The sequence below is a fragment of the Quercus lobata genome, chromosome 4 (genome assembly GCF_001633185.2).
Source record: "Quercus lobata isolate SW786 chromosome 4, ValleyOak3.0 Primary Assembly, whole genome shotgun sequence".
Taxonomy (NCBI): domain Eukaryota; kingdom Viridiplantae; phylum Streptophyta; class Magnoliopsida; order Fagales; family Fagaceae; genus Quercus; species Quercus lobata.
The window spans coordinates 55305771-55330957 of record NC_044907.1 but is presented as its reverse complement, the minus strand read 5'-3'; the positions used below and the strand labels follow the sequence as shown (position 1 = coordinate 55330957).

Sequence of the window (25187 nt, the reverse complement as noted above, 5' to 3'; positions counted from 1 at the left end):
ACCCATCTTGCCCTCGCCGCCAACCCAAGCCCTAAGCCCCAAGTCCCAAGTTGACCCACGCCAACCCATCTCGCCCTCTCTTCTGTCTAACCCATCTCGGCCACTCTGACCCATCTCGGCCTCTCTTCTCTGTTTAGGTAACCAATTTCTTCAAAGCTTGCTTGTTAATTTACAAGTGAGTTGTCTCTGACTTCTTCATCATTTAATGCTTAGGGTTTTTGATTTGGGTAATTGGAATGATAAATTTTTCATGATAGTTGGGAATTGTTTTAGTAAAAAAAAAATTGTATATTTATAATTTGGGGTTAAAAAATATTATTGTTACACTAGACAATTATTTGCTATCATGACGATTGGGAAATTGTTTTAGTAAAAAAAAAAAATTATATATATATATATATATAATTTGGGGTTAAAAAAATATTATTGTTAAACTAGAAGATTATTTGTTATCATGTGGCTTTATGAGAAATTGTTTTAGTAAAAAAAAAAAAATTATATATAATTTGGGGTTTAAAAAATATTATTTTTACACTAGACAATTATTTGCTATCATGTGGCTTTATGAGAAATTGTTTTAGTAAAAAAAAAAATTGTATATATATTTTGGGGTTTAAAAAAATATTATTGTCACACTAGACAAGAAGGAACCATACCTTCGAAAAAGGCACCCATAAGAAGGAGGAATGCAAGAAACTGCAAAAGAGAATAGCTCGGAGAAGAAAAAGCACAGAACAACAATGGTGGGGGAAAAGAAAAAGTGAAGAAGAAAGAGAAGAGAAAGGAAGTTTAAAAACTAAACACAAAAAAACTAAAAAACCAGTGGGAAACCCAAAGAGCCACATAAGTGGAGCATTAACTCCACTAGCCATAACGTGCCACGTGGCCATGATGTGTACAGCGCAGCCACAACGCATTAATGCGCAGCCACTCTGCATCAAGTACGGAACGAAACCCCAAGAGTCATGTCTGGGCAGAAAACCTTTCACCTTTTGAAGGTCGTCATGACATGTAATGACAACAACAAAACTTGGTGGGACAGCTGACGGGACCAATGAACTCTCTTGCCTAGACAACCCTATCAAATACCTCCATCCACCTAGCCACGACATGGACAAGGAAAAGCAAACCATTAATGAGAAGCTTTAATGCCTTAGACAGTTACCGATTAGTTATCAAACTGTTGGTAGCCCAGCAAAACCTACATTAATAAGCCCTGAGGCATTACGAAAGGAGCACTAAACCCACAATTAAGGCCCCAACGGCTAGAAACTATGAAGCTATATATACACACTTAACAGAACCAGACCAGGTACATATACACACACCCAAAATACACAAGCATACGTAATTTTGATATTCTAAGCTTTCTTATTTCCTCAAAAGCTTCTGTACGCTGACTTTGGCATTGGAGGCATTGTGGCAAGCACCATATCGGTGACCACCTGAGGAAAGCTGTCACGCCCCAAACTCGACTATAAAGACAAGCACATGACAACTGCCGCACGCTTATTAAAGTAAGTACCCTACAAGTGTGCAAAGCCTTCTTAGCAACTAAAATTTATCCTTAAAAATTAAATCAAATAAATCCGAAATACCTCAACAATTTCTTTATGAATAGATCTCCAATAATTTAAAAGGAACAAAATCCAAACTTCATGTACATAACGCCAATTGGCCAATAAATATAAAACTATTAGAAGACTATCCAATCCCAAAATCACTAAACTTCTTTCCTGCTCACAACACAATATCAAAACTCCTAAAACTTGCTATTCTTCACAATCTGAAACTGGAGGGGAAAAAGGAAGTGAGTTGACAACTCAATAAGTAACCAAAATCCTAATAAGTTCTATCAAGCAATAGATCTGCAAAGTAATAAGATGTAATATGAGTTTTCAAAATTTATACTATGGGTTTTCAAAAATAACAAAAGAAGTTTCATAGTCCTAAAATAATAAGATGCAAATAGATCACATACTTTAACCTTACAAATATATATCATAGATGGTTTAGAAAGTAGTCAATTTTCCAGATATCAAAAGTTATAACTTACAATAGGTTCCAAAAATATATGACCAGTTTAAGTGACTCAAAATAGTTAAATACTCAAACATTTCCAAAATTACATATGTAGTTTTAAGGACTCAAAATGGTTCAAATATTTAAATGTAATTCATATTCTTAACAATCTTATGACTATGGTCACACTATATTCCCGTGACTGGGCATCAGAGTACCAATGAATAACCCCCATTGGCTGGGTATTAGAATACTAATTAATAACCCACATGGTTTGGGTATCGGAGTACCAATGAATAACCCCTATTGGTTTGAGTATCAGAATACCAATGAATAACCCTCATTGGCTGGGTATCCAAGTACCAATGAATAATTCTCATTGGTTTGAATATCAAAATACCAATGAATAACCCTCACTTGTTTAGGTATCAGAATACCAATGAATAACTCTCATTGGCTGGGTATCAGAATTAATTCATAGTTAGATTGTTCATAATCATATAAATCAAATCATAGTTTCTAACAAAAATATATTTTATTCAAGCATGTATATAAAAATCATATACTCAGTATTAAAAATGTATTTGTAATAATCTTTTACTTAAAATAAGTAATACAATAGAAATAAAAATTCTATGTATTAGAGTCAAAACATAATTAGATTGTGGTAGCTTGATATCATTACTCCTGTGGAAATTTATTTATTTATGGTAGCTTGATATACAAAAATAAATAAATATGCGGTTAGGGGCGGAGGCTCACATAAGCTTGGGGGGCCATCCCCCCCCCCCCCCCCCCAAAAAAAAAAAAAAAAAAAAAAAAAGCTTTTGAAACCCCTATATAGTACGATATAAAAACAAGTTGGCCTCTGCAAATGTATCAATTGGCCCTTCTAAAAAAATTCACATACCTAATCTAATGTTAGTTTTAGTGGTTTCCTCTTTGAAATATGTTGTGGTTGTATGGTCAATCAAAGAGCTGAGACAATTATCTCTCAAAACTACATAGAATGACACATTAGTAAGAGTGATAAAAAATATTTGATACGATAAGTATGTCTCAATTCTATTGGTTGACGATTGGATATATCCAGAGTATGGAACTATTAGGATTAAAGAAGGTATATGAAAGTAATGAAAATAATTAATTAAGTGGGGTTGTCTAGCAAATCATGGCATATAAAATGACTAAAACAAAGTAAAAGTATGAGTTACCTTTCAGTCATTAGCTTTTGGTTCAGCAATTGACTGGAGCAATTGTCATATGTGTTTATTTTATTGTAGGTGTTATGTATCATACAATGTTAATTTCTTTATAGCATTTATTTTGAAATTTGACTATTTTTACAATTACAATATTTTAGTTTCTCAAGTGGACTTCACCCAACAAAACACACGTTTACTCAAACCCAAAAAAAAAAAAATACAAAGTTTGAATGCTATTTATTTATTTACTTTTAAGTAAACAAAAGTGCACTATGTTTGTGCATGTTCAAATGTGAAAGTCGCTAAAAGTTTATTATTTTGCTTAAACTAGTGATTTTTATTTTTTGGTGGCAGTCTTAATCTTTAAGCTTCATTTTTTTATTTCTTTTAACTCTATCTATCTCATACATACATACACATAAATATATGAGTTATGACTAATGTACAAGCATGTAATTCGGCCCCAAAGTTAAAAATCCTGGCTACGCCCCTGTATGCGGTAGTCTACATGACATTCCACAATAACCAAAAGATTGTATTTTCTTGTTCACTTTTCTAAGTTACAAAGAAATTCATATTTATAATGCAGAATACACAAAAGTCAATGATAATTTACACTGTGATTATATATATATTGATTGCTCCAATTCCATGCATGGGTTTCTTTAACAATCAATATATTGATTTATTAATCAACCTTATAATTTTTCCCGATAATCTTGATTTAAATCATTTGATCTTCAACAACAGAAGATCAAATCAAGAAATTGTGTGGCTAGAAAAACCTGGTAAGCCAAACAATAATAGTTGTACGTACATTTTCCTTTTCTCTGGGCTAATTTTTAACATCAGAAGATCAAATCAAGATATTGTGTGGCTCAGAAAAATCTGCTAGTAAGCCAAACAATTAACCTGATGACAGAATAAGTGATGTCTTCAAGGACCCCACAATCTTGCATTCCCCAATTTCAATTTCAATGTTTTTCTCATTGCATCCGCATCCGCTATCTTTTCTTTTCCTAGCTTCTTTATTATTACAGTAAAGGCTTAATTGCTTTTTACGAACTATGCAATTCCCATTTTGTTGGACCGTCAACATTACATGACAAAGGAACATTGGACAATGGACGGCACGGTAACATGGTTCATTTCTGCGACATAGAAGAATTTTTGAATGAAGCAGTACATCCACGTTTGCTTGTTTACGCGGTAGATACCTTTGAATATCAATGATAAACGTGGTTGTCGTGTCACACTCTCATTTCTAAGTTTCCTCTAAGGTCTATGTATATATATATATATATATGCCTAATTATTTCACATTCAAATGACTCATAGAGTAGCTAGCAAGCACATTACAGGTTAATAATGTGGAACATGAACAAAAAACTTGTGAATCTTTCTATTTTCCTTGATTTCATAAGCATCCAAATTATAATTACTAGCATGGAAAGTTTGTACTTCTAGCCTTAATTTTGAATGGTTTCACTTGAGATAGAACAAATTGATTTCATACACCTACTATTGTAAAGTTTACCCCTTTATTTTATTTCTTTGTTACTATTATTCTCTATTTTACATGGGCAACTTTAGTTTATTGCATCACACAACACCTACCTCTAATAGCATCCACATATCATGGACTTGATCTCCCTGTCTGTCAATTCTTTAATATGTAGGTCATCCCTTATGTGCATTACAACTAAGGGATGACCTTATTAAGTCATTGTTCTCTAATTATAAGTCATTGTTATTTATTTTATTTTTTGACTCTAAGTCATTCTTTAAAGCTACAGCAATTAAGTGTGAAACTTTCAACGCTAATTAACTCAATTTTTTTCCTCCAAAAAAAAAACACTCAGATTTATACTCCCATATTTGACAATAACTCATAGGCTAAAGAGAAGTATCCAACTTTACAAGATTGGGTTGGGTAAAAAGTGTTCAAAAGTTCTAAGAGTAAGATTACGAAGGGATAATATAATCAATATATCTACATATATGTGAGGTTGTACTCACACTTCCTTCAAAATTATTAGGAAATTTTTTTTACTTCTCTATCTACACTCAACACTAAGTGAGCGTTTGGGGACTGCGTTTTCATTCCACGTAACAGTAACCTCACATGGGTTCACTGTTTACGTACTGTTCATCTACTGTTTATTTACTGTTCACGCATTAAAAATATTAAAAATGGGTCCCACGATACTATTCACACATTTAAAAATTATTTTGCTACAGTACTTTCAGTTTTCAGTTTTCAGTTTCAGCAACAATAAGCTCAATCCAAACGGACCCTAAATTACATGATTTTCTTTACTTGAAGCCCAAGCCTTAGCACCTTCATAGCTTCTTCCGTTGATTTTTTCTTCTTTTTCATTTTTTAGCTAGGCTGTGGGAAAAGTTTAGTATGGAGTGGTTGTACCAACGTTTACGTGAAATGTTATTCTTATTCACCAAATAATTTTTATTTTAAAAAAATCCTAGCCAAAGCCCAAAGGGTCTAACGGACGCTTTAATATTAAATACATATATAATGGAAATCTACAAATTTTTGACCATCCAGAATCGGGCAACTAATCTTAAGAAAACATCTAAACTGAGATCAATGGGCTTGACCACAGATTGAAGGTGTTATCAACGACATTAATACAGTTATGTTGTAGGGTCACCCTTAGTTTAACTTGCAAAGTTTGGTCGGTGAATAAAGGACCTAAGTTCTAATTTCTTATACACCAAAAATTAATTGATGCCTTGACTTAATAATAATAAAGAAATTATCATATAGCAGATGCTATAGGTTTCAATCATATCGTATCTATTAAATAAATTCGAGGAGATATAATAAAGATATTGTAGATGCGAAAGCTTAAAAGAGAGTAACACAAGAACACATGAGAGATATGAGGTTCAATCTAACAACCTATGTCTATAGAGAATGATGATGTGAAAATCGTCAATAGTCATCCAGATGGAGTTGAATCCTCGTCACTATACCTGCAAATGTAGTGTAAGGCTTTGTAATACTCAGAAAAAAAAAAAAAAAAAAGATTTAAAAGGAGGGCGGGGCCAAATTTTTATAATTTATAATTATTAGGGAGTTTTTAGAAAACAAGGTTGAAACCTTAGCTATATATAAGCTTATTAAGTTTTGAGAGAGAAGACTATCCAAATTACTCAAGTAGAGAAAATTTAACAGCATAATGAGGTAAGAGCCTAAGAATCTCTTCTTGTCAAATCTAAGTTTTATTTAGAATTAAAGTATTTTTTACATGAATATTTTGGCCACTAGTGAGACTATTTAAAAAATCCAATGAATATGATGATGTAAACGAAGAAGGAATTAAATCTATTTTCCCTGTGCCGGTGTTGCGTTAACTGTAAGTGCTGCACAGGTTTACCGAATTGGGTTTTGGTGAATGGCAAAAAGTTATGGTTTAGGCCGGTAGTGTGATAAATTATAGAGGTAAAATGTATATGTCAAATAGTATTTTCCCGTAAAAGCATGTCAAGAGCTTGATTCTGGTTTGATATGGTCCTTTTCTTAGTTTTGCCCTCATGCCAAAAGAGAACTTGGGTCGGCGGCAGTGGCAGGGAAAATATATATATATATTTATATGATAACTGGAATTATCACTTTGACAAAGCATTGCCAGCACCTTTCCTTTATTGTTATTAGTATTATTATTATATTTGTTTATTTGGTTGGTTGAGGCGTATAAGGGAAGTCAGTAGGTTTGACATTAGAGCATTAGCATTAAAGAATGCTAATGTCATATCTAAGGCCTTTTTGACATTTCATAGCTAAAAAACATTTGCATCAAAAAATGGTATACCTCACTATTGCAAAATTTTTTGCAATAGTGCTACAGTACAATTCTAAACTTAGAATTGTACTGTAGCACTATGCTAAAAAAAAAAAAATATATATATATATATACATATATATTTTATTCCACCCCTTAGCTAAAAAAAGTGATGATATGAAAGAAATAATAAAGAAAGATTAAAAAAATAATATTTTAATGAAAAAGTAAAATAATAGAGTTTTTGGATGTAGGGTGTATTGTAAGAGCATCCACAGCAGTGGAACTAAAAATTTAGCTTTTTAGTTCCACCAAAAGTTATTTTATCTATTTTACCTACATACATGCTGCAGCAGTGGATCTATTTTATTTTTTCACACAATAAAATAATATAAACATCACAATAAAATAATATATCCACTACAATAAAATAATATATCTTATACAATAAACAACAACCACAACCACCTTCAACCGCCACTGCCACCGCCGTCGCCGCCGCCGCTGCCGCCGTCGTCGCCGTCGCCACCGCCACCGCCACCGACGACTCTTTTTCCGCCGCCGCCGCCGCATGATAGCAAATAATTGTCTAGTGTTATATTTTTTTTAACCCCAGATTATACTCGTACATTTTTTTTTTACTAAAACAATTTTTCAATTATCATGATAACGTATTATCGTCTCAATATCCGGAAGCAACCTTGGAACAATGTGAACTATGAAATGAAGGAACTTTATAATGTAGTCCATAGATTTATAAGAAAACATATAAAATAAAATACATATTATAGCAAGAACAATGTAGTCCATAGATTTGCTCACATACATAATTCAAACCAAATTACAATAAAACTCACACACTCGCACAAGTTCGACCGACTCTTACTAAACCCACATACAAAAAAGAAAGTTCCTACGACTCGCCTTGCAATTGCCATAAATGTTCAATAAGGTCCGACTGGAGTTGAAAATGAATTTCTCGGTCTCTAATACGTCCATGCCTCTTAATGTATGACAAAAATTCATCACTTTGTTCACGTAACATTTGCAGAGGAGGATTATCCACTCCATCATTTTGTTCATAATCCAAATCTACCACTTCATTATCATCCCGCTCATCTTCTCGCTCATCTTTAACAATCATATTATGGAGAATTATGCACGCTTTCATGATCTTTTTGAGTGTTTCAAGATGAAAAAATCGTGCAGGTCCACGGACAATTGCGAAATGTGCTTGAAGCACTCCAAATGCACGCTCAACATCCTTCCTATACGCCTCTTGGGCTGCTGCAAATAATTTATACTTATGTCCTTGTGGAGCTGGGATTGTTTTCACAAATGTTGCCCACTTTGGATATATACCATCAGCAAGGTAATATCTCATAGTGTAGTCATGACCATTAATTGAGTAATGTATTGTAGGAGCATGTCCTTCAGCAAATTCATTAAATACATGAGATCGCTCTAACACGTTAATATCATTATTTGACCCAGGTAATCCAAAAAATGCATGCCATATCCAAAGATCATATGATGCTACTGCCTCCAAAATAATAGTAGGCTCACGAATATGACCACAATATTGACCTTTCCATGCAGATGGACAATTTTTCCACTTCCAATGCATGCAATCAATTGAACCTAACATACCTGGAAAACCTCGACATTCGCCATGAGCTAACAGTCTAGCAATGTCTTCATTGTTTGGCTTTCTCAAGTATTCTTCAGAGAAAACATCAATTACCGTAGTAACAAATTTTTTCAAACTTTCTAATGCAGTAGTTTCTCCAATCCGCACATATTCATCTACCAAATCACCCGATACTCCATACGCAAGCATTCTAAGTGCAGCAATTATCTTTTGTAATGAAGATAAACTAAGTTTGTTGGCACTATTTCTTTTTTGGACAAAATAAGAGTCATGAGCTTCAACTTGAGATTGAATACGAAGAAAAAGAGAACGCTTCATCCGAAATCTCCTACGAAATAAAGCGGATGGATATATTGGTGTGGGAGCAAAATAATCAAGAAAAAGCCTCTCATGCCCTACCAAATGATTACGTTGAATAGAACGACGATGACGCTTAGGTTGTGATGCTTCCATAACAAGTTCTTCGATGATCTCATCTTCATCTGAGTCATCAAGAAGGAACTTGCGAAACAAAAAGTGATTCATGGATGCAACCTTCAAGACAATTGAAAATCAATTATTACTATAGATGTAAGATTAAAATTAAGTGACATAAACCAAATTAAAATGAATATAACTAATTCAAGCACAAATCACAACACAAACACATACATCTAAAAATAAAAAACTTGGAAATACTATGAATGCTCATTGTTCATAGATTTATTCTAAGACCTGTCATCTCAAAACCAAGCATATGATACTAGGAATGTTCAATGAATATAAATAATTGGATGAAAGACATTCATTATATCAATGTCTATCACAAGATCAAATAGAACTTAACAAAAGATAAAAAAGATTGCACTTCAAAGTCTTTGCTAGATTGCACTTCAAGTCATAACAGAAATACATACACATAGTTTAAGATAATTCATCAAGTGACATAAGCCACTACAAAATACATAAACCACTACAAAATACATAAGCCACTACAAAATACATAAAAGTCTAAATTACATCCAAAATACAATTAAACCCATTAATTACGTGATCTTCGTTTTGCCATGATTTCTTCTTGGAGTTGTTCATAAAAAGCTTTTTGTGTTCCGGTTAAGCCACTTGTATCTATCATCATGATTCTCTCTTCCTCTAACCTTTCTTCTCGCTCACATTTTTTCTTCTCAATCATCATTCTTTCCTTCTCAATCTTAAGTTTTTCTTCCCTACTTTCCCTTTCAATTGCAAGTTTTTCCTCTTCCAACCGAGTTACATCCTCAATCAATTTCAATTTTTTGTTCAAATATTCCCCTACATCTTTTCCGGCGGCTTTGTTCTTTCGGATGACCTTTTCGGCCTTCCTACCAATAGATCTCTCAAAATTAGAAGTGTCACCAAGTCCGGACCCACAATCCCCTTCACTAATAGATATTGCCTCTGAAGTTGGAGGCACAGATGATCTCGATCTAGCATTGTTAGGATTGGCAAACTTTGGTTGGTCCTTTAACATGAGTCAACAATGATCAAGAAGAAAGGGTTTCTTGTGCTTCTCTAAATACAAAGTCTTCGCATTGATAATCTAAAAAAAATTTAAAACAAATATAACATGATTAATATCTTCAAACTATTGGTGAATGAACATTTTAATACTATTGTAATATAATTTATACCTTATCTTCTTCGGTTATACCACTTTGATGAAGTGCGTTAATTTGAGCCATACATCCAGCAAACTTATTTGTCTTTTCACTAATCGTACCCCAACGACTTAGTAAGGAGATAACAGTGCGTGTGGTACTGGATGTATTGTACTGCATAAAATATTCCCAAACTTTTTGACGAAAGGTATTTTGTGTTTGTTCATTACTGCTTATGACATCAACACTAGTATTGAGCCATGCTGCCACTAAGAGTTTATCTTCCTCTACAGTAAAGTTAGAGCCCCGTTTTCCTTTTGTAGAAGAGGTACTTTCAACTTGTGGTGGTGGAGGTGGAGAATCAGAAACTGACACAGGAGTATTTTGAGATGTTCCCAGAAATTGAGAGTCAATTTCTATATCCCGTTCATGATACCCGTGATAAATGTTAGGTCTCTACGTAACTCTGTGTCCCTACGTGACTCCATAAAATTAGAAAAAATATATATAAACTTCCCTGCACACAGAAAATTTCCAAACTAACATTTATATCGACACAACAAATTACATAGATAAATTACACAATAAACTTACATTTATATTACAGAGACATTTTTTTTTTTTTGATAGGTTATATTACAGAGACATTTATATGAGCCATGAGTCAATTTTGGTTTTATGCAACACAGGAACGTGGTTTTGTGCACACAATTTACACTAACAACAAAACATAGCTTTCCCGCACAAATTACAGAGACCACATAATCTAGACAACAAATTCCTGCAAACAGAAAATTCCCAATACAGAGACCACATAATCCACACAACCAATTCCTGCAAACAGAAAATTCCCAATACAGAGTGCACAGAATCCACTCAACAAAATAACAGAAAATTTCCAAACACAAAATTTCCAATACAGAGACACATAATCCACAGAACCAATTCCTGCACACAGAAAATTCCCAATACAGAGAGCACAGAATCCACACAACAAAATAACAGAAAATTCCCAATACAGAGACCACAAAATCACACTAAACCCAGAACAGAAAAAACAGAAAAATTCATGTGCACAGAGACCAAATAACAGAAAAAATTCACTACAAAAGAAAAGAGAGAGCATTGACCTGAAGTGGATCGGCTGGGACGGCGACGGCGTGGAGAGCTTGATGAGTGAGATGAGAGCTTGCGACGGCGACGGACGGCGACGGTGATGAGTGAGGGAGATGAGCTGGAGTGCGATGAGCGAGGGAGATGAGTGAGGGAGATGCAGTGACGGCGTGGGCTGGGCTGAGCTAGGACGGCGAGGGACGGCGTGGGCTGGGCTGGTCTGTGGCGGCGACGGTGATGAGTGAGGGAGATGAGTGATCTGGAGTGCGATGGGTGAGAGAGATGAGTGAGGGAGATGCGGCTGGGACGGCGTGGTTGGGCTGGGCTGGGACGGCGAGGGACGGCGTGGGCTGGGCTGGTTTGTGGCGGCGACGGTGATGAGTGAGGGAGGAGTGATCTGGGAGTTGAGAGTGAGGGAGAAGGAGTTGAGAGTGAGAAGGAGTTGAGAGTGAGGGGACGGTGAGATATAAAATAAAAGAATGAAAAAAAGTGAGTGGGAGTGATTATTTTAATCGGTTGATGATTAAAATTTTTTTTTTTTTTTTAGATGAGTGCTACAGTGCACATCTATCTATAGATGTGCACTGTAGCAAATCAGCCAAATTTTATGGCTTTGGCTCCACTGCTGTGAGCTTATTTTGCTATATTGGTGGAGCTAAAATAGCATTATAGCTTTTTAGCTCCACTGCTGCAAATGCTCTAAAATGGTATGGTATAATTGATAAAGTAGTTTTTTGGGATGGTAAAATAGGATAGAGTAGCATTTTTCAATGCTGATGCTCTAAGTGATATATATATCAGCTCATATATAGAAGATTAGGTATTCAGCCAAAAAAAAAAAAAAAAGAAATTAGGTGATGTACTTTTGACCCTTTATGCCTATAGGTATGGTGTAACTATAGACTTGATTCCTCAGAACTATTAGTGGCAGAAAATAAAGAGAATAAAAATATTGTAATTATGATTAGGAGGAATTTTGGTGTGAGATAACAGTGGATAGATATTGGATATTTTTTAGTAGTCTCTCTATCTGGCTGGGTATTATTACAAGTTTTTCTTAGATTATTTAATTATTGAGTAAAAATATTTGAAGATTGTTCTAGGTGATATTTAAAGATTTTAGAGGAATTGTTAAAGAAAATTTTCTTTTGGAATAGTTTTTGGAGGTAAGTAACCTTATTCTAATTGATTTTATTTTGCTTATATTATTGTATTTTAACTACTGAAATTTGTTTATAATTGTTACTATTTTATTTAATTGTTTTAGCTACATTGATTTAAAGTAAAGAATAAAGAATTATCACAAATATATTGAATACTGTGTATATAGTTATATATATATATATATATATATATATTTTTATATATATATATATATATATATTTATATGTATGTATTTGAATAATATATATTTTTGTTCAAACTATGATTTGATATATATGATTTTAGACAATCTAATTATGTTTTGACTCTAATACATAGAATTTTTATTTCTATTGTATTACTTATTTTAAGTAAAAGATTATTACAAATACATTTTTAATACTGAGTATATGATTTTTATATACATGCTTGAATAAAATATATTTTTGTTAGAAACTATGATTTGATTTATATGATTATGAACAATCTGACTATGAATTGAATTTGATACCCAGCCAATGAGAGTTATTCATTGGTATTCTAATACCTAAACAAGTGAGGGTTATTCATTGGTATTTTGATATCCAAACCAATGAGAATTATTCATTGGTACTTGGATACCCAACCAGTGAGGGTTATTCATTGGTATTCTGATACCCAAACCAATAGGGGTTATTCATTGGTACTCCGATACCCAAACCATGTGGGTTATTAATTAGTATTCTAATACCCAGCCAATGGGGGTTATTCATTGGTACTCTGATGCCCAGTCACGGGAATATAGTGTGACCATAGTCATAAGATTGTTAAGAATATGAATTACGTTTAAATATTTGAACCATTTTGAGTCCTTAAAACTACATATGTAATTTTGGAAATGTTTGAGTATTTAACTATTTTGAGTCACTTAAACTGGTTATATATTTTTGGAACCTATTGTAAGTTATAGCTTTTGATATTTGGAAAATTGACTACTTTCTAAACCATCTATGATATATATTTGTAAGGTTAAAGTATGTGATCTATTTGCAACTTATTATTTTAGGACTATGAAACTTCTTTTGTTATTTTTGAAAACCCATAGTATAAATTTTGAAAACTCATATTACATCTTATTACTTTGCAGATCTATTACTTGATAGAACTTATTAGGATTTTGGTTACTTATTGAGTTGTCAACTCACTTTCTTTTCCCCCTCCAGTTTCAGATTGTGAAGAATAGCAAGTTTTAGGAGTTTTGATATTGTGTTGTGAGCAGGAAAGAAGTTTAGTGGTTTTGGGATTGGATAGTCTTCTAATAGTTTTATATTTATTGGCCAATTGGCGTTATGTACATGAAGTTTGGATTTTGTTCCTTTTAAATTATTGGAGATCTATTCATAAAGAAATTGTTGAGGTATTTCGGATTTATTTGATTTAATTTTTAAGGATAAATTTTAGTTGTTAAGAAGGCCTTGCACACTTGTAGGGTACTTACTTTAATAAGCGTGCGGCAGTTGTCATGTGCTTGTCTTTATAGTCGAGTTTGGGGCGTGACAGCTTTCCTCAGGTGGTCACCGGTGTGGTGCCCGCCACAATGCCTCCAATGCCAAAGTCAGCGTACAGAAGCTTTTGAGGAAATAAGAAAGCTTAGAATATCAAAATTACCTATGCTTGTGTATTTTGGGTGTGTGTATATGTACATGGTCTGGTTCTGTTGAGTGTGTATATATAGCTTCATAGTTTCTAGCTGCTGGGGCCTTAATTGTGGGTTTACTGCTCCTTTCGTAATGCCTCAGGGCTTATTAATGTAGGTTTTGTTGGGCTACCAACGGTTTGATAGCTAATCGGTAATTGTCTAAGGCATTAAAGCTTCTCATTAATGGTTTGCTTTTCCTTGTCCATGTCGTGGCTAGGTGGATGGAGGTATTTGATAGGGTTGTCTGGGCAAGAGAGTTCGTTGGTCCCGTCAGCTGTCCCACCAAGTTTTGTTGTTGTCATTACATGTCATGACGACCATCAAAAGGTGAAAGGTTTTCTGCCCAGACATGACTCTTGGGGTTTCGTTCCATACTTGATGCAAAGTGGCTGCACATTAATGCGTTGTGGCAGTGTTGTACACATCGTGGCCACGTGGCACGTTATGGCTAGTGGAGTTAATGCTCCACTTATGTGGCTCTTTGGGTTTCCCACTGGTTTTTTAGTTTTTTTGTGTTTAGTTTTTAAACTTCCTTTCTCTTCTCTTTCTTCTTCACTTTTTCTTTTCCCCCACCATTGTTGTTCTGTGCTTTTTCTTCTCCGAGCTGTTCTCTCTTGCAGTTTCTTGCATTCCTCCTTCTTATGGGTGCCTTTTTCGAAGGTATGGTTCCTTCTTGCCTAGTGTGACAATAATATTTTTTTTAAACCCCAAAATATATATACAATTTTTTTTTTTACTAAAACAATTTCTCATAAAGCCACATGATAGCAAATAATTGTCTAGTTTAAAAATAATATTTTTTAAACCCCAAATTATATATAATTTTTTTTTTTTTTACTAAAACAATTTCTCATAAAGCCACATGATAACAAATAATCTTCTAGTGGAACAATAATATTTTTTAACCCCAAATTATATATATACAATTTTTTTTTTTTACTAAAACAATTCCCAACTGACATGAAAAATTTATCATTCCAATTACCCAAATCAAAAACCCTAAGCATTAAATGATGAAGAAGACAAAGACAACTCACTTGTAAATCAACAAGCAAGCTTTGAAGAAATGGGTTACCCAAACAGAGAAGAAAGGCCGAGATGGGCCAGACAGAAGAGAGGCCGAGATGGGTTGGCGTGGGTCAACTTGGGACTTGGGGCCTAGGGCTTGGGTCGGCGGTGAGGTCGAGATGGGCCAACGTGGGTCGGCAACGTGGGGTAGGGGAGTTGGACCGGTAAGGAATGAAAAAAAAAAAAAAAAATGGAAAGGGAGAAGGATGATGAATCGGCAATGGATAGTTTCGGTGGCAATGGTAAGCTTTAGTGGTGGTGGTGAGAGGATGATGAATCGGTGGCAGAGGTGAGAGTTTGATCTGAGAAAGTGAATGACTGAAATCGGGTAGAGGAAAAAAGAGATAGAAAAAAAAAATTTAATGTAAGGTGGGAATAAAAAATTATTTTTGAGTTTAGTTTTGAGCTACAGTGCACAATCATGGCTGTGCACTGTAGTTGTGTAGGTAAAAATTTTACCTATACCATCACCAATGTTGCACCCTTTTTGTATATGGTGGTGCTAAAAATAGCTTTTTAGAACCACTAATACTAATGCTCTAAGTGTCTATTTGGTAAAGATTATTTTTGCCAACTTATTTTAGTATTCATTTTTTTTTTTTTACTATTTATGAGTCTCACTGCACTTTTTGGTACTATTCATGAGTCTCACTGTATTATTTCAGCTAACTTTTACCTTTATCTACTGTACTTTCAGTATAAAGTTTTCAGTTTTAGTAAAATAAACGGATCTTAAACGGACCCTAAAAATCTTCATTCCCAATTAATTTAGTTATGTGCTCCTTCGGAACTAGATTTTGTCAAAGTTGAATTCAAAGTAAAACTCAATTTTAATTTGCCAAAGTTAAATTCTATGCAATAACCATTGATGTGGCAAATGGAACTCGAGTTTAGTAGTTCTTAGTTCCACATCGACCATGCCACATCAGTGGTTACTTGCGTAGAACTCGACTTTGACAAAATCAAGTTTTACTTTGAACTTAATTTTAGCAAAATCAAATTTCAAAAAAATACTACATAATTAAATAACTTGATAAAGAGGCTTTTTAGTTGTATAAAAATTATTATTTAACCAAAAAAAAAGGCCTGAAAAATTTATTTGAGTACGGTATTAAATCATGAAAGTATTCTTTCAATCTTTACTTTTTAGGGTGAGTTTGGTTCAACTTTTTGTAAAAGTCCATAATGAAAAAGTTGAATTTTCAAAAAGTGTATAATGAAAAAGTGCATTTTCAAAAAGCTGAGTGTTTGGTAAAAACTGTTAAAAAGTGTTTTTTGAAAAAACTGAGTGTTTGGTTAGCATTTATAAAAGTGGCAGTTTGAGGGATAAATTACCAAAAAGGACAATATATATAAGGGAGTTTATTTCATACTTTTTATTTTTATTTTTTTATGTGAGTTTGTTTCATACTTAAATCAACTATTTCATAATACTTGTTTAGCCAAAAAAAAAAAAACTACTTCATCATACTTAAATCAATTTTTCTCTTTCTAAAAAAATTATTTTTTTCTCACTAATATTAACTAATAATAACCTATCACTTAAGATTTATTGTGAAAGTATTGTGAAAATATTGTGATAAAAATTAATACTGATTTTAATTTTAACATACTATTAAAATTATTTTTTTTCTCTTTCTAAATTTTTTTTTTCTCACCAATATTAGCTAATAATAACCTACGCCTTAAAATTTATTGTGAAAAAATTTGTTATAGATTTAATCAAGGGTAATTTGGTAATTTTCGGAAGAGCCCAACGGATAGCTTCAAAACGCGCATGAACTTTTTGTTTATGGACCTCTAGAGCTCCATAACTCAAACGCACGTTTTCTTCTCAAATATAAAACACAACTTTTTCCAAAAAGTTGCGTTTCATACTTACCAAACACTATTTTTGAGCTGACTTTTTTGAAAACGCAACTTTTGGGCTTCAAACGTTGAAACAAATGGACACTTAGAAACGTTATACGATAAACTCAACCAAGGTCAAAATTTTAAGATATAATGAATAAAATAAAGAAGGGGGGAGGGGGTGATCCAACTTTTTAACTTGAAGTTTATTTAAGTGTATTAATTTTATCCTAAAAAAAAATGTATTAATTTTGAAGATATAGTAAAAATTATAAGATATTAAGGGTCTGTTTGGATACCGCTTATTTTGCTGAAACTGAAAACTTATTACTGAAAGTACTGTAAATAAAGGCAAAAGTTAGTTGAAATAGTACAGTGGAGCTCATGAATAGTATCAAAAAGTGCGATGGGACCTGTAGGAACCAAGTATGAGGCTGCTGGGCCTTAAATCACTTGGGCTCACAATTTATTTGTAGTGGGCTTGAGGATTTCCTACTCTGGGTCGTTCTCGGTAGAGAGACTCAAAGCAACACTCAGTTCACACTTTCTCACTTGACTATTTTCTCTCCGTTTTTCTGAACCCCCTCTTCCTTCCAAACTTTTGCTATTTATAGCCAAGGTTAGTGGTGAGATTACGATTTCAGCCTCTGTTAGTGCTATTGAAGGTCCAGTATTATCTGATTTAAGTGGATTTTTAAGTGAGAGTGGAGTGCAACAATTATGACCTTGGAACTTGGTTCCAGCTTAGTTGATAGTGCTCGGTAATGCAGTTTACCGAGCATATCATGATTTACCCGGGCACGGTTAATACGCTTGTCTGGGAAAGCTTATGCCGGGCACACATCAGAGTTCAAGGCCCAAAATTGGTTTTTGCGCTAAGGCAGATCCAAGAAGGGCTTAGGGAAATGGGACTGTTCCTGTTGGGCCTGGGCCCAAGGGCCTATATGGGTCTTGCGATCTCGGTGCCGTACATTAGCCCCCCCTTGATTCATACCCGGTTGCTGGGAAGAATCAAGGAGCTGGCCGAGCCTTTTGACCTCGGAGACTTTCATGGCTTGGGAATCGTGGTAATCGTTCCTAATTAATGCTCATCTCAAAAGACGCGCCGTTTCGTGGCGCCAGGTACAATTGTCATTATTGCTTGACGCTTCGTGAACCGAAGCGGTGCGCGTACTAGTTACGTTTGGCATCCGCAGGGTCGTTCGTAAATCGCGCCCATTTACTACTTGATTAAACGCTTCTTTGCCCCCCCCCCCTTTCTGACTCTATAAATAGTTCCCCATAGAACATTCTCTCATTTTTCCTCCACCTCTGATATTTCGCGCCTACTCTCTGCCAACCAACTCTCTGTGTGCTTACTCTCCTGCCCAGTGTTTTCTTCCTCCTTAGAACCCAAAGTAAGTTTTTCTTCCTTTTTCTATTCCTTCAGCTTATTTTTTCAAGTTCCCTTTCATAGCATTAGGCGTTATAGATGGGTTACTCTTATCTTCTAGAGTCTCTGGAGGCCTTAGCCACCTTTAGGAGCAAATTTAGTATTCCCGATGACGTGGATGTGGCTTACTGCCACGAGAGTGATATTGCTCTCCACCGAGGATTCGGTACAGCCTTTTTTCCTCTGATGGCAATCTTAGAAGGCGGGGTTAGGTTTCCTGTGGATCCCCTTTTGACCGATACACTTAGGTACTACGGGCTGTGTCCCGACCAGCTGCCCCCCAACTTTTACCGGGTAGTTAGCTGCGTCAGTAGGTTGAACCACACTTTCGATTTACAGTTAAATTACCATGATATTAACCATATGTATAGACTCTGTGGGAACAAAGCTACAAACTATTACCTAAAGGCACGAGATAATCGGGTACGGCTGATATCATGCCTGCCTGATTCGAACAGGAACTCCGCCGGGGAATTCGTTCGGGTGCGCGGCAATTGGTTTTCCGGGGACGTCCCTTACCCCCTTTCACGGTGTGAAGTGGGTTTGTACCAATCCCTTGATCTAACTGTTTTCCTTCGCTTTTCCTTTTCTTTTAATGGAATAAATCTTTATAATCAGATACTGATATGGCACTTGTTCTTTTGCAGACGGCAAAGTGTTTGTTCCGGACATTAGAACCGTCCACGCCAAGGATTTAAACTTCATCCTTCGTTCCGAGATATACGTGCACTGGGACGGACAACTCCGAGCTTCGCACCTGATCCCGGGATAGAGCTAGTTTACTCCACGTGGTAGAATTTTAAGCAGGCACGTTTGGTTGACAATCCCCTGCTGTCCTACATAGACGTCCGGTACGCGAATTTCCTGCCGCCAACGCTTACAACCGGGGAGGCGAGAGATTTTGGACGGCGCTTCACCTGCTCGGACGAGCTAGCCCCATTGCGAGACGAGTCTGCGGAACAGGTGTCTCGGCGCCTTAGGGAGTTAGCCCACGAACCTGTCCAACAAGAGGGCCTTGTTCAAGAGTAGCCTCAGCCCGAGGATCCCCCGACCGAGCCTCAGCAACCAGCGGTTGAAGCAGCTGCCCTGTCGGTTGAAGCTATCCATCTGGGCGGAAGGATGGTGTCAAGGAAGGTCATGACCATTGACCGTTTCGTGCCTGGTGCACGGCAACCCAACCAGCCCCCACCTTCTCAGGGCCGGGGCCAGGGGCCTCAGCCTCCACCCTCTTCACAGGGTGGACGGGCCCTTAAGAAACAGAAGGTAACCGATCAACCTTCCACGGGCCCGGGGGATGCCGCCGTCCAGACTCCTCCCCCACCAACAGGGGGAATCGTTATCCGTGAGCTGCCAACCCAGGCTGGTACGGGGGTTGCGTCCTCCTCTCAGGTGGCTCCAGTGTGGAAGCCCAAGTTCCTTTTGGACGGCAAGCCGTTGCCTTCAACCGCCTGTGTTTGGATGTGGGAGAAGGGCGAAGGCGGCCGTATTGCCTAAACTTTGGTCGAAGGTCTTCTTCTTCCCGAGGACATGCATGCCTTCGAGGAGGGATCTGAGGAGTCTGTGGGGCGCCGGTTAGAGTGGCATGCCATTGCGGTAGTTACTTAGTTTATTCGTTTTCTTTCCATACATTCACTTCTGCTTCTTTATTAACTTTTGTGCTTGCTAGGCTACCCAACTGGCTCACATAGTAGCCAGCCGGACACGGGATCTTGCCGAGGAAGTCGAGCGTGAAAAGGGAGCGCGGGAGTCAGTGGCTAAAACGGCGAAGGAAAAGCTTAAGGTAGCTGAGTCCGCCGAGAAGAAGGCTGCTGCCGCGGAGAAGAACAGGGCATTGGCCGAAAAGAGGTGTGCGGAGCTTTTGGCCAAGTAGAATGAGACGTAGGTCAAGTTAACTGAAGCCATCAGCCTTAATACTGCCAACGCCGAGGAGTTAGCCGACCTTAGGGCAGCCCTAGCGGCCGCGGAGCAAAAATGGTATAACGAAGGCTTCGCTGATGCCGAGAATTCTGCAGAGCCGGTAGTGGCTCGAGCTCGGAACTTGGGTTTTGAGGCCGGGTGGTTCGCCACTCTCCAAGCACTGGGTGTTCCCGAGGATTCGCACCTGAGAGACCCCGGCCAAATTCCCTTTCTGAGCCCTGTCGCTGCCGTCTAGGACACCCCGGCTGCTATTGACGAGGAGGAAACGGCTAGCATGAGGGAGCTGGTTGAACAAATTGACGCTCATGCTGAGCCAGAGGACATGGAAGCCACCAGCATCCCGACTGTGCAGGAGCTCCTCGGTGAAGACCCGCATTTTCCCTTGACCGACCAGCCAGAAGCAACGGACCCAGCCCGACCCTCCAGCTAATTTTCTTACAGTCCTTTTATGCTTTTACTTATTTTTATCATATTTCTAATTTTAATGGTTTATTTGCCTAAGGCATTGGGATGTGGTGCATGAACAATTACCCTTATTTATTTAATTGGTAAAATGCGTTCCGTTTGACTTTCATTTTAATCCGTTGAATGAATTTCTGTCTATTTGTATGTTTCATGTGGATTATGCCAATGTTTTGGCCATTTAGCTTAACTGAGAGCCAGGTTTCTGTCCTTTGTGTTTTTAGTCATAAGGTCTCAACCTGCTCGGCGATTTTAATCGAGCCGAGTGTCAGGTCTCTGTCCTTAGAGATTTTAGTTGCAAGGTTTCCATCTGTTCGGCGATTTTAATCGAGCCGAGGGCCAGGTTTCTATCCTTAGAGATTTTAGTCATAAGGTTTCTACCTGCTCGGCGATTTTAATCGAGCCGAGAGCCAGGTTTCTGTCCTTAGAGATTTTAGTTGCAAGGTTTCCACCTGCTCGGCGATTTTAATCGAGCCGAGGGCCAGGTTTCTGTCCTTAGAGATTTTAGTCATAAGGTTTCTACCTGCTCGGCGATTTTAATCGAGCCGAGGGCCAGGTTTCTATCCATAGAGATTTTAGTTGTAAGGTTTCTACCTGCTCGGCGATTTTAATCGAGCCGAGGGCCAGGTTTCTGTCCTTAGAGATTTTAGTCGTAAAGTTTCTACCTGCTCGGCGATTTTAATCGAGCCGAGGGCCAGGTTTCTGTCCTTAAAGATTCTAGTTGTAAGGTTTCCACCTGCTCGGCAATTTTAATCGAGCCGATGACCAGGTTTCTGTCCTTAGAGATTTTAGTCGTAAGGTTTCTACCTGCTCGGCGATTTTAATCGAGCCGAGGGCCAGGTTTCTGTCCTTTGAAACATTATTTGCAATTCTTTTGGTGTGCAGTCACGGAACCAGAAACAGCATATACAAATAAGTTCATCTTAATCTTGATTTTAGCGAAATACAAGTTCAGGCTTACACGGATGATCATGCGTAGAATTTCTTTAAGTTGTTGGCATTCCATGGCCGGGGAAGCGGCCTCTCGTCGAGGTCTTCCAAGTAGTAGGCCCCTGCACCCGCGATGGCTGTAACTCTGTATGGTCCCTCCAAGTTTGAGCAAGCTTCCCTGTAGCTATGTCTCGCATGTTTCCCACAACCTGTCTTAGCACTAGTTCTCCAGCACTGAATTCCCTCCCCTTTACATTTCGGTTGTATCTTTGGGTTAGTTTCTGCTGATATTTGGCTAGCCGTATGGTCGCGGCCTCCCTGCATTCTTCTAACCAATTCAAACGCTCCATCATCAAGTCGGCGTTCTGGACGGGGTCAAACCTGACGACCTGTGCGCTGCATAAGCTCACCTCGGTTGGTATCACTGCCTCCGCTCCGTACGTCAAAGAAAACGGGGTCTCCCCCGTGGATCTTCTGGGGGTCGTGCGGTAAGCCCACAATACACTAGGTAGCTCTTCTACCCATCTTCCTTTTGCCCTGTCCAACCTTCTCTTGAGCCCGTTCAAAATAGCCTTGTTCACAGCCGCAGCTTGGCCGTTGCTTTGTGGGTAAGCCGGGGTTGAATACTTGTTCCTGATGCCGAGTTCGCTGCAGAAGGTCCGAAAAGCTTTACTGTCGAACTGTAGCCCATTGTCAGTTACTAGCGAATTTAGCACCCCAAACCTTCTGACAATGTTTTTCCATACAAACTTTTTTACGTCAGTATCCTGGATATTGGCCAAGGCCTCAGCTTCTGCCCATTTTGTGAAGTAATCTACAGCCACCAATACAAAATGGCGGTTCCCTATTGCTCGGGGGAATGGTCTGAGGATGTTAAGCCCCCATTGCGCGAATGGCCACGGGCTGCTGACAGGATTTAGACGTCCTGCAGGCTGATGGATCAAAGGGGCGTGCTTTTGACACTGTTCCCAGCTCCGAACATATTCAGCAGCATCCTTCTGCATCTGTGGCCACCAAAACCCCTGGGTCATCGCTTTGTGTGCTAAAGACCGTCCCCCAACATGTTCGCCATACACTCCCTCATGCAGCTCGGTCAGAAGCTCTCTGACTTTCTCGGGATGTAAGCACAAAAGGTAAGGGCCTGTGAAGGACCTTCGGTACAATTTGCGGTCTGAAGACAACCAGTACCGGGGAGCCACCCGACGAATCTTGTTGGCCTCGTCTTCATCCTCCGGAACTTTATCCTCGGCAAGGAAATCTATGATCGGGTTCATCCAACACGGATTAGCCACTGCTACCTGTGCAACCTCTACTCTGGCTTGGTTGGGAATACTCTTCACACTGATACTTGGCTCCCTTATAAGTTCTATTGTGACTAGCCGTGGCGTGTCCTCGGTAGCCGATGAGGCTAACGTGGCAAGGGAGTCGGCGTGCTTGTTTTGTGACCGAGCTACTTGGGATACCTTTACCGTTCCGAATTGACTGATAATCTGCTTGGCCGCACTCAGATAAGCTTTCATTCGAGAGTCCCGAGCCTTGAAGTCTCCTGTGATCTGATAAACAACCAGCCGAGAATCCGAGTAAATCTCTACATCTTTCGCGCCCAGATGCAATACGGCCCTCAAACCGGCCAATAAGGCCTCATACTCGGCTTCATTGTTTGAGGCTTTGAATCCCAATCTAAAGGAATGTTCTAATCGTATACCCTCAGGGGTGATTATGACAACACCAGCCCCGGCCCCCATAGCATTTGAAGCGCCATCCACAAATACCCTCCATGGGCGAATTTCTGCACTACAGATTACCTTGCCGTCGTTCTTGGGTGTGAATTCTGCGATGAAATCTGCGAGAACCTGTCCCTTCACTGAGCTTCTAGGTCGGTATCTTATGTCAAACGATCCCAACCGAGTCCCCCATTTGGCAATTCGGCCTGTGAAGTCTGATCTCTTTAACAGTGACTGTAATGGAAACTCGGTGAGGACGAACACCGTATGAGCCTGGAAGTAATGTGGCAACTTCCTTGTGGCATACACCAGGGCTAAAACTAACTTCTCCAGGGGCAGGTACCTTGTCTCGGCATCTACCAAGGTTTTGCTTACGTAATACACTGGCATTTGTACTCCTTGGTCCCTTAGTAACACAGCACCTACGGCATGCTTGGTGACTGAGAGGTACATAAACAAATCCTCCTCGGGCTCCGGGGCCGTCAACCTCGACGCCTTTGCCAAGTATTCCTTGAGTTCTCGAAAAACCTCATCACATCCCTCGTCCCAACGAAACCCCTTCCACTTCTTCAGAAGTTGATAAAACAGCCGGCAGCGATCGGCAAACTTGGAGATGAATCAGTTCAGGGCGGCTAACATTCCAGTGAGCACTTGCACCTCCTTAGGATTGCTTGGCGGTTTGAGGCGGTTCACGGCTTCTATTTGGTCGGGGTTAGCCTCTATTCCTCGAGTAGAGATCAGATAACCCAGGAACTTGCCAGCCCCTACTCCGAAAGTGCACTTCTCGGCATTCAGGCGCAATTTGTGACGCCACAGTATCTCGAATACTCCCCGGAGGTCTTCCGTATGCTGTGACTCTTTTCTGCTTTTTACCACCATGTCGTCAATATAAACTTCAATCGTGCATCCAATTTTTTCTCGGAACATTCTCGTCATCATTCGCTGGTACGTGGCTCCGGCGTTCTTTAATCCAAACGGCATAACCTCGTAGTGATAGTTTGCATTCGGGGATATAAATGCTGTCTTTTCTCGGTCCTCGGGCGCCAAGGCAATCTGGTGGTAGCCTTGGAAGGCATTTAGGAAGCTCATCCTTGGGTGCCCATACGTGGCATCTACTAGTTGATCAATCTTGGGCATTGGGAATGGGTCCTTGGGACACGCCCTGTTCAAGTCTGTGAAGTCCACACAAAATCTCCATTTGCCGTTCTTCTTCTTCACTACAACAGTGTTTGCTAGCCATCTCGGGAAGAATATTTCTTTTATGACTCCGGCCACCTTCAGCCGTTGGACCTCCAGGTTCACTGCATCGACGTGTTCTTTTGATGCTCTTCTCGGTTTCTGCTTCTTCAGGGGAAATGATGGGTCTACGTTGAGTTTGTGGACAATGAACTCGGGATCTACTCCGGGCACTTCATATGGGTTCCACGCGAAAACATCTATGTTCTGCAAAAGGAACAACAACATCTCTACCCTTTCCCGGTCATTCATGCTTGTGCCTATCTGGAAATACCTATTAGTATCTGGAAGAATTCTAACCTTCAATACCTCCTCGGCCACGTCTGCCCCTG

At 38.3% G+C, this 25187-nt stretch overlaps 2 protein-coding genes across 2 annotated transcripts; both read right to left on the bottom strand.

Annotated features, from left to right (window-relative positions):
* Window positions 1-7946: 7946 nt before the first annotated feature.
* On the bottom strand, window positions 7947-10173 carry LOC115985476. Its single transcript, XM_031108418.1, has 2 exons — window positions 9937-10173; window positions 7947-9218 (listed from the first exon to the last, which is right to left on the bottom strand). The coding sequence occupies exons 1-2, from the start codon at window positions 10171-10173 to the stop codon at window positions 7947-7949; spliced, it is 1509 nt and encodes a 502-aa protein (XP_030964278.1).
* An 11778-nt stretch (window positions 10174-21951) lies between these two features.
* On the bottom strand, window positions 21952-23640 carry LOC115985475. The gene is made up of 3 exons (XM_031108417.1): window positions 22857-23640; window positions 22523-22709; window positions 21952-22441 (listed from the first exon to the last, which is right to left on the bottom strand). The coding sequence occupies exons 1-3, from the start codon at window positions 23638-23640 to the stop codon at window positions 21952-21954; spliced, it is 1461 nt and encodes a 486-aa protein (XP_030964277.1).
* Window positions 23641-25187: the final 1547 nt, after the last annotated feature.

What these genes read in the sequence shown, in the direction of transcription:
- LOC115985476 (XM_031108418.1), bottom strand. Translation starts at nt 10,173, where the DNA reads ATGTTAAAGGACCAACCAAAGTTTGCCAATCCTAACAATGCTAGATCG. An exon ending in AATTGAAATTGATTGAGGAT is followed by an intron (nt 9,219 to 9,936) that starts GTAACTCGGTTG and finishes ATTGTCTTGAAG; the next exon opens with GTTGCATCCATGAATCACTT.
- LOC115985475 (XM_031108417.1), bottom strand. Translation starts at nt 23,640, where the DNA reads ATGGGGGCCGGGGCTGGTGTTGTCATAATCACCCCTGAGGGTATACGA. An exon ending in TGTTCGGAGCTGGGAACAGT is followed by an intron (nt 22,710 to 22,856) that starts GTCAAAAGCACG and finishes TGGTGGCTGTAG; the next exon opens with ATTACTTCACAAAATGGGCA. An exon ending in GAACTCGGCATCAGGAACAA is followed by an intron (nt 22,442 to 22,522) that starts GTATTCAACCCC and finishes GCTCAAGAGAAG; the next exon opens with GTTGGACAGGGCAAAAGGAA.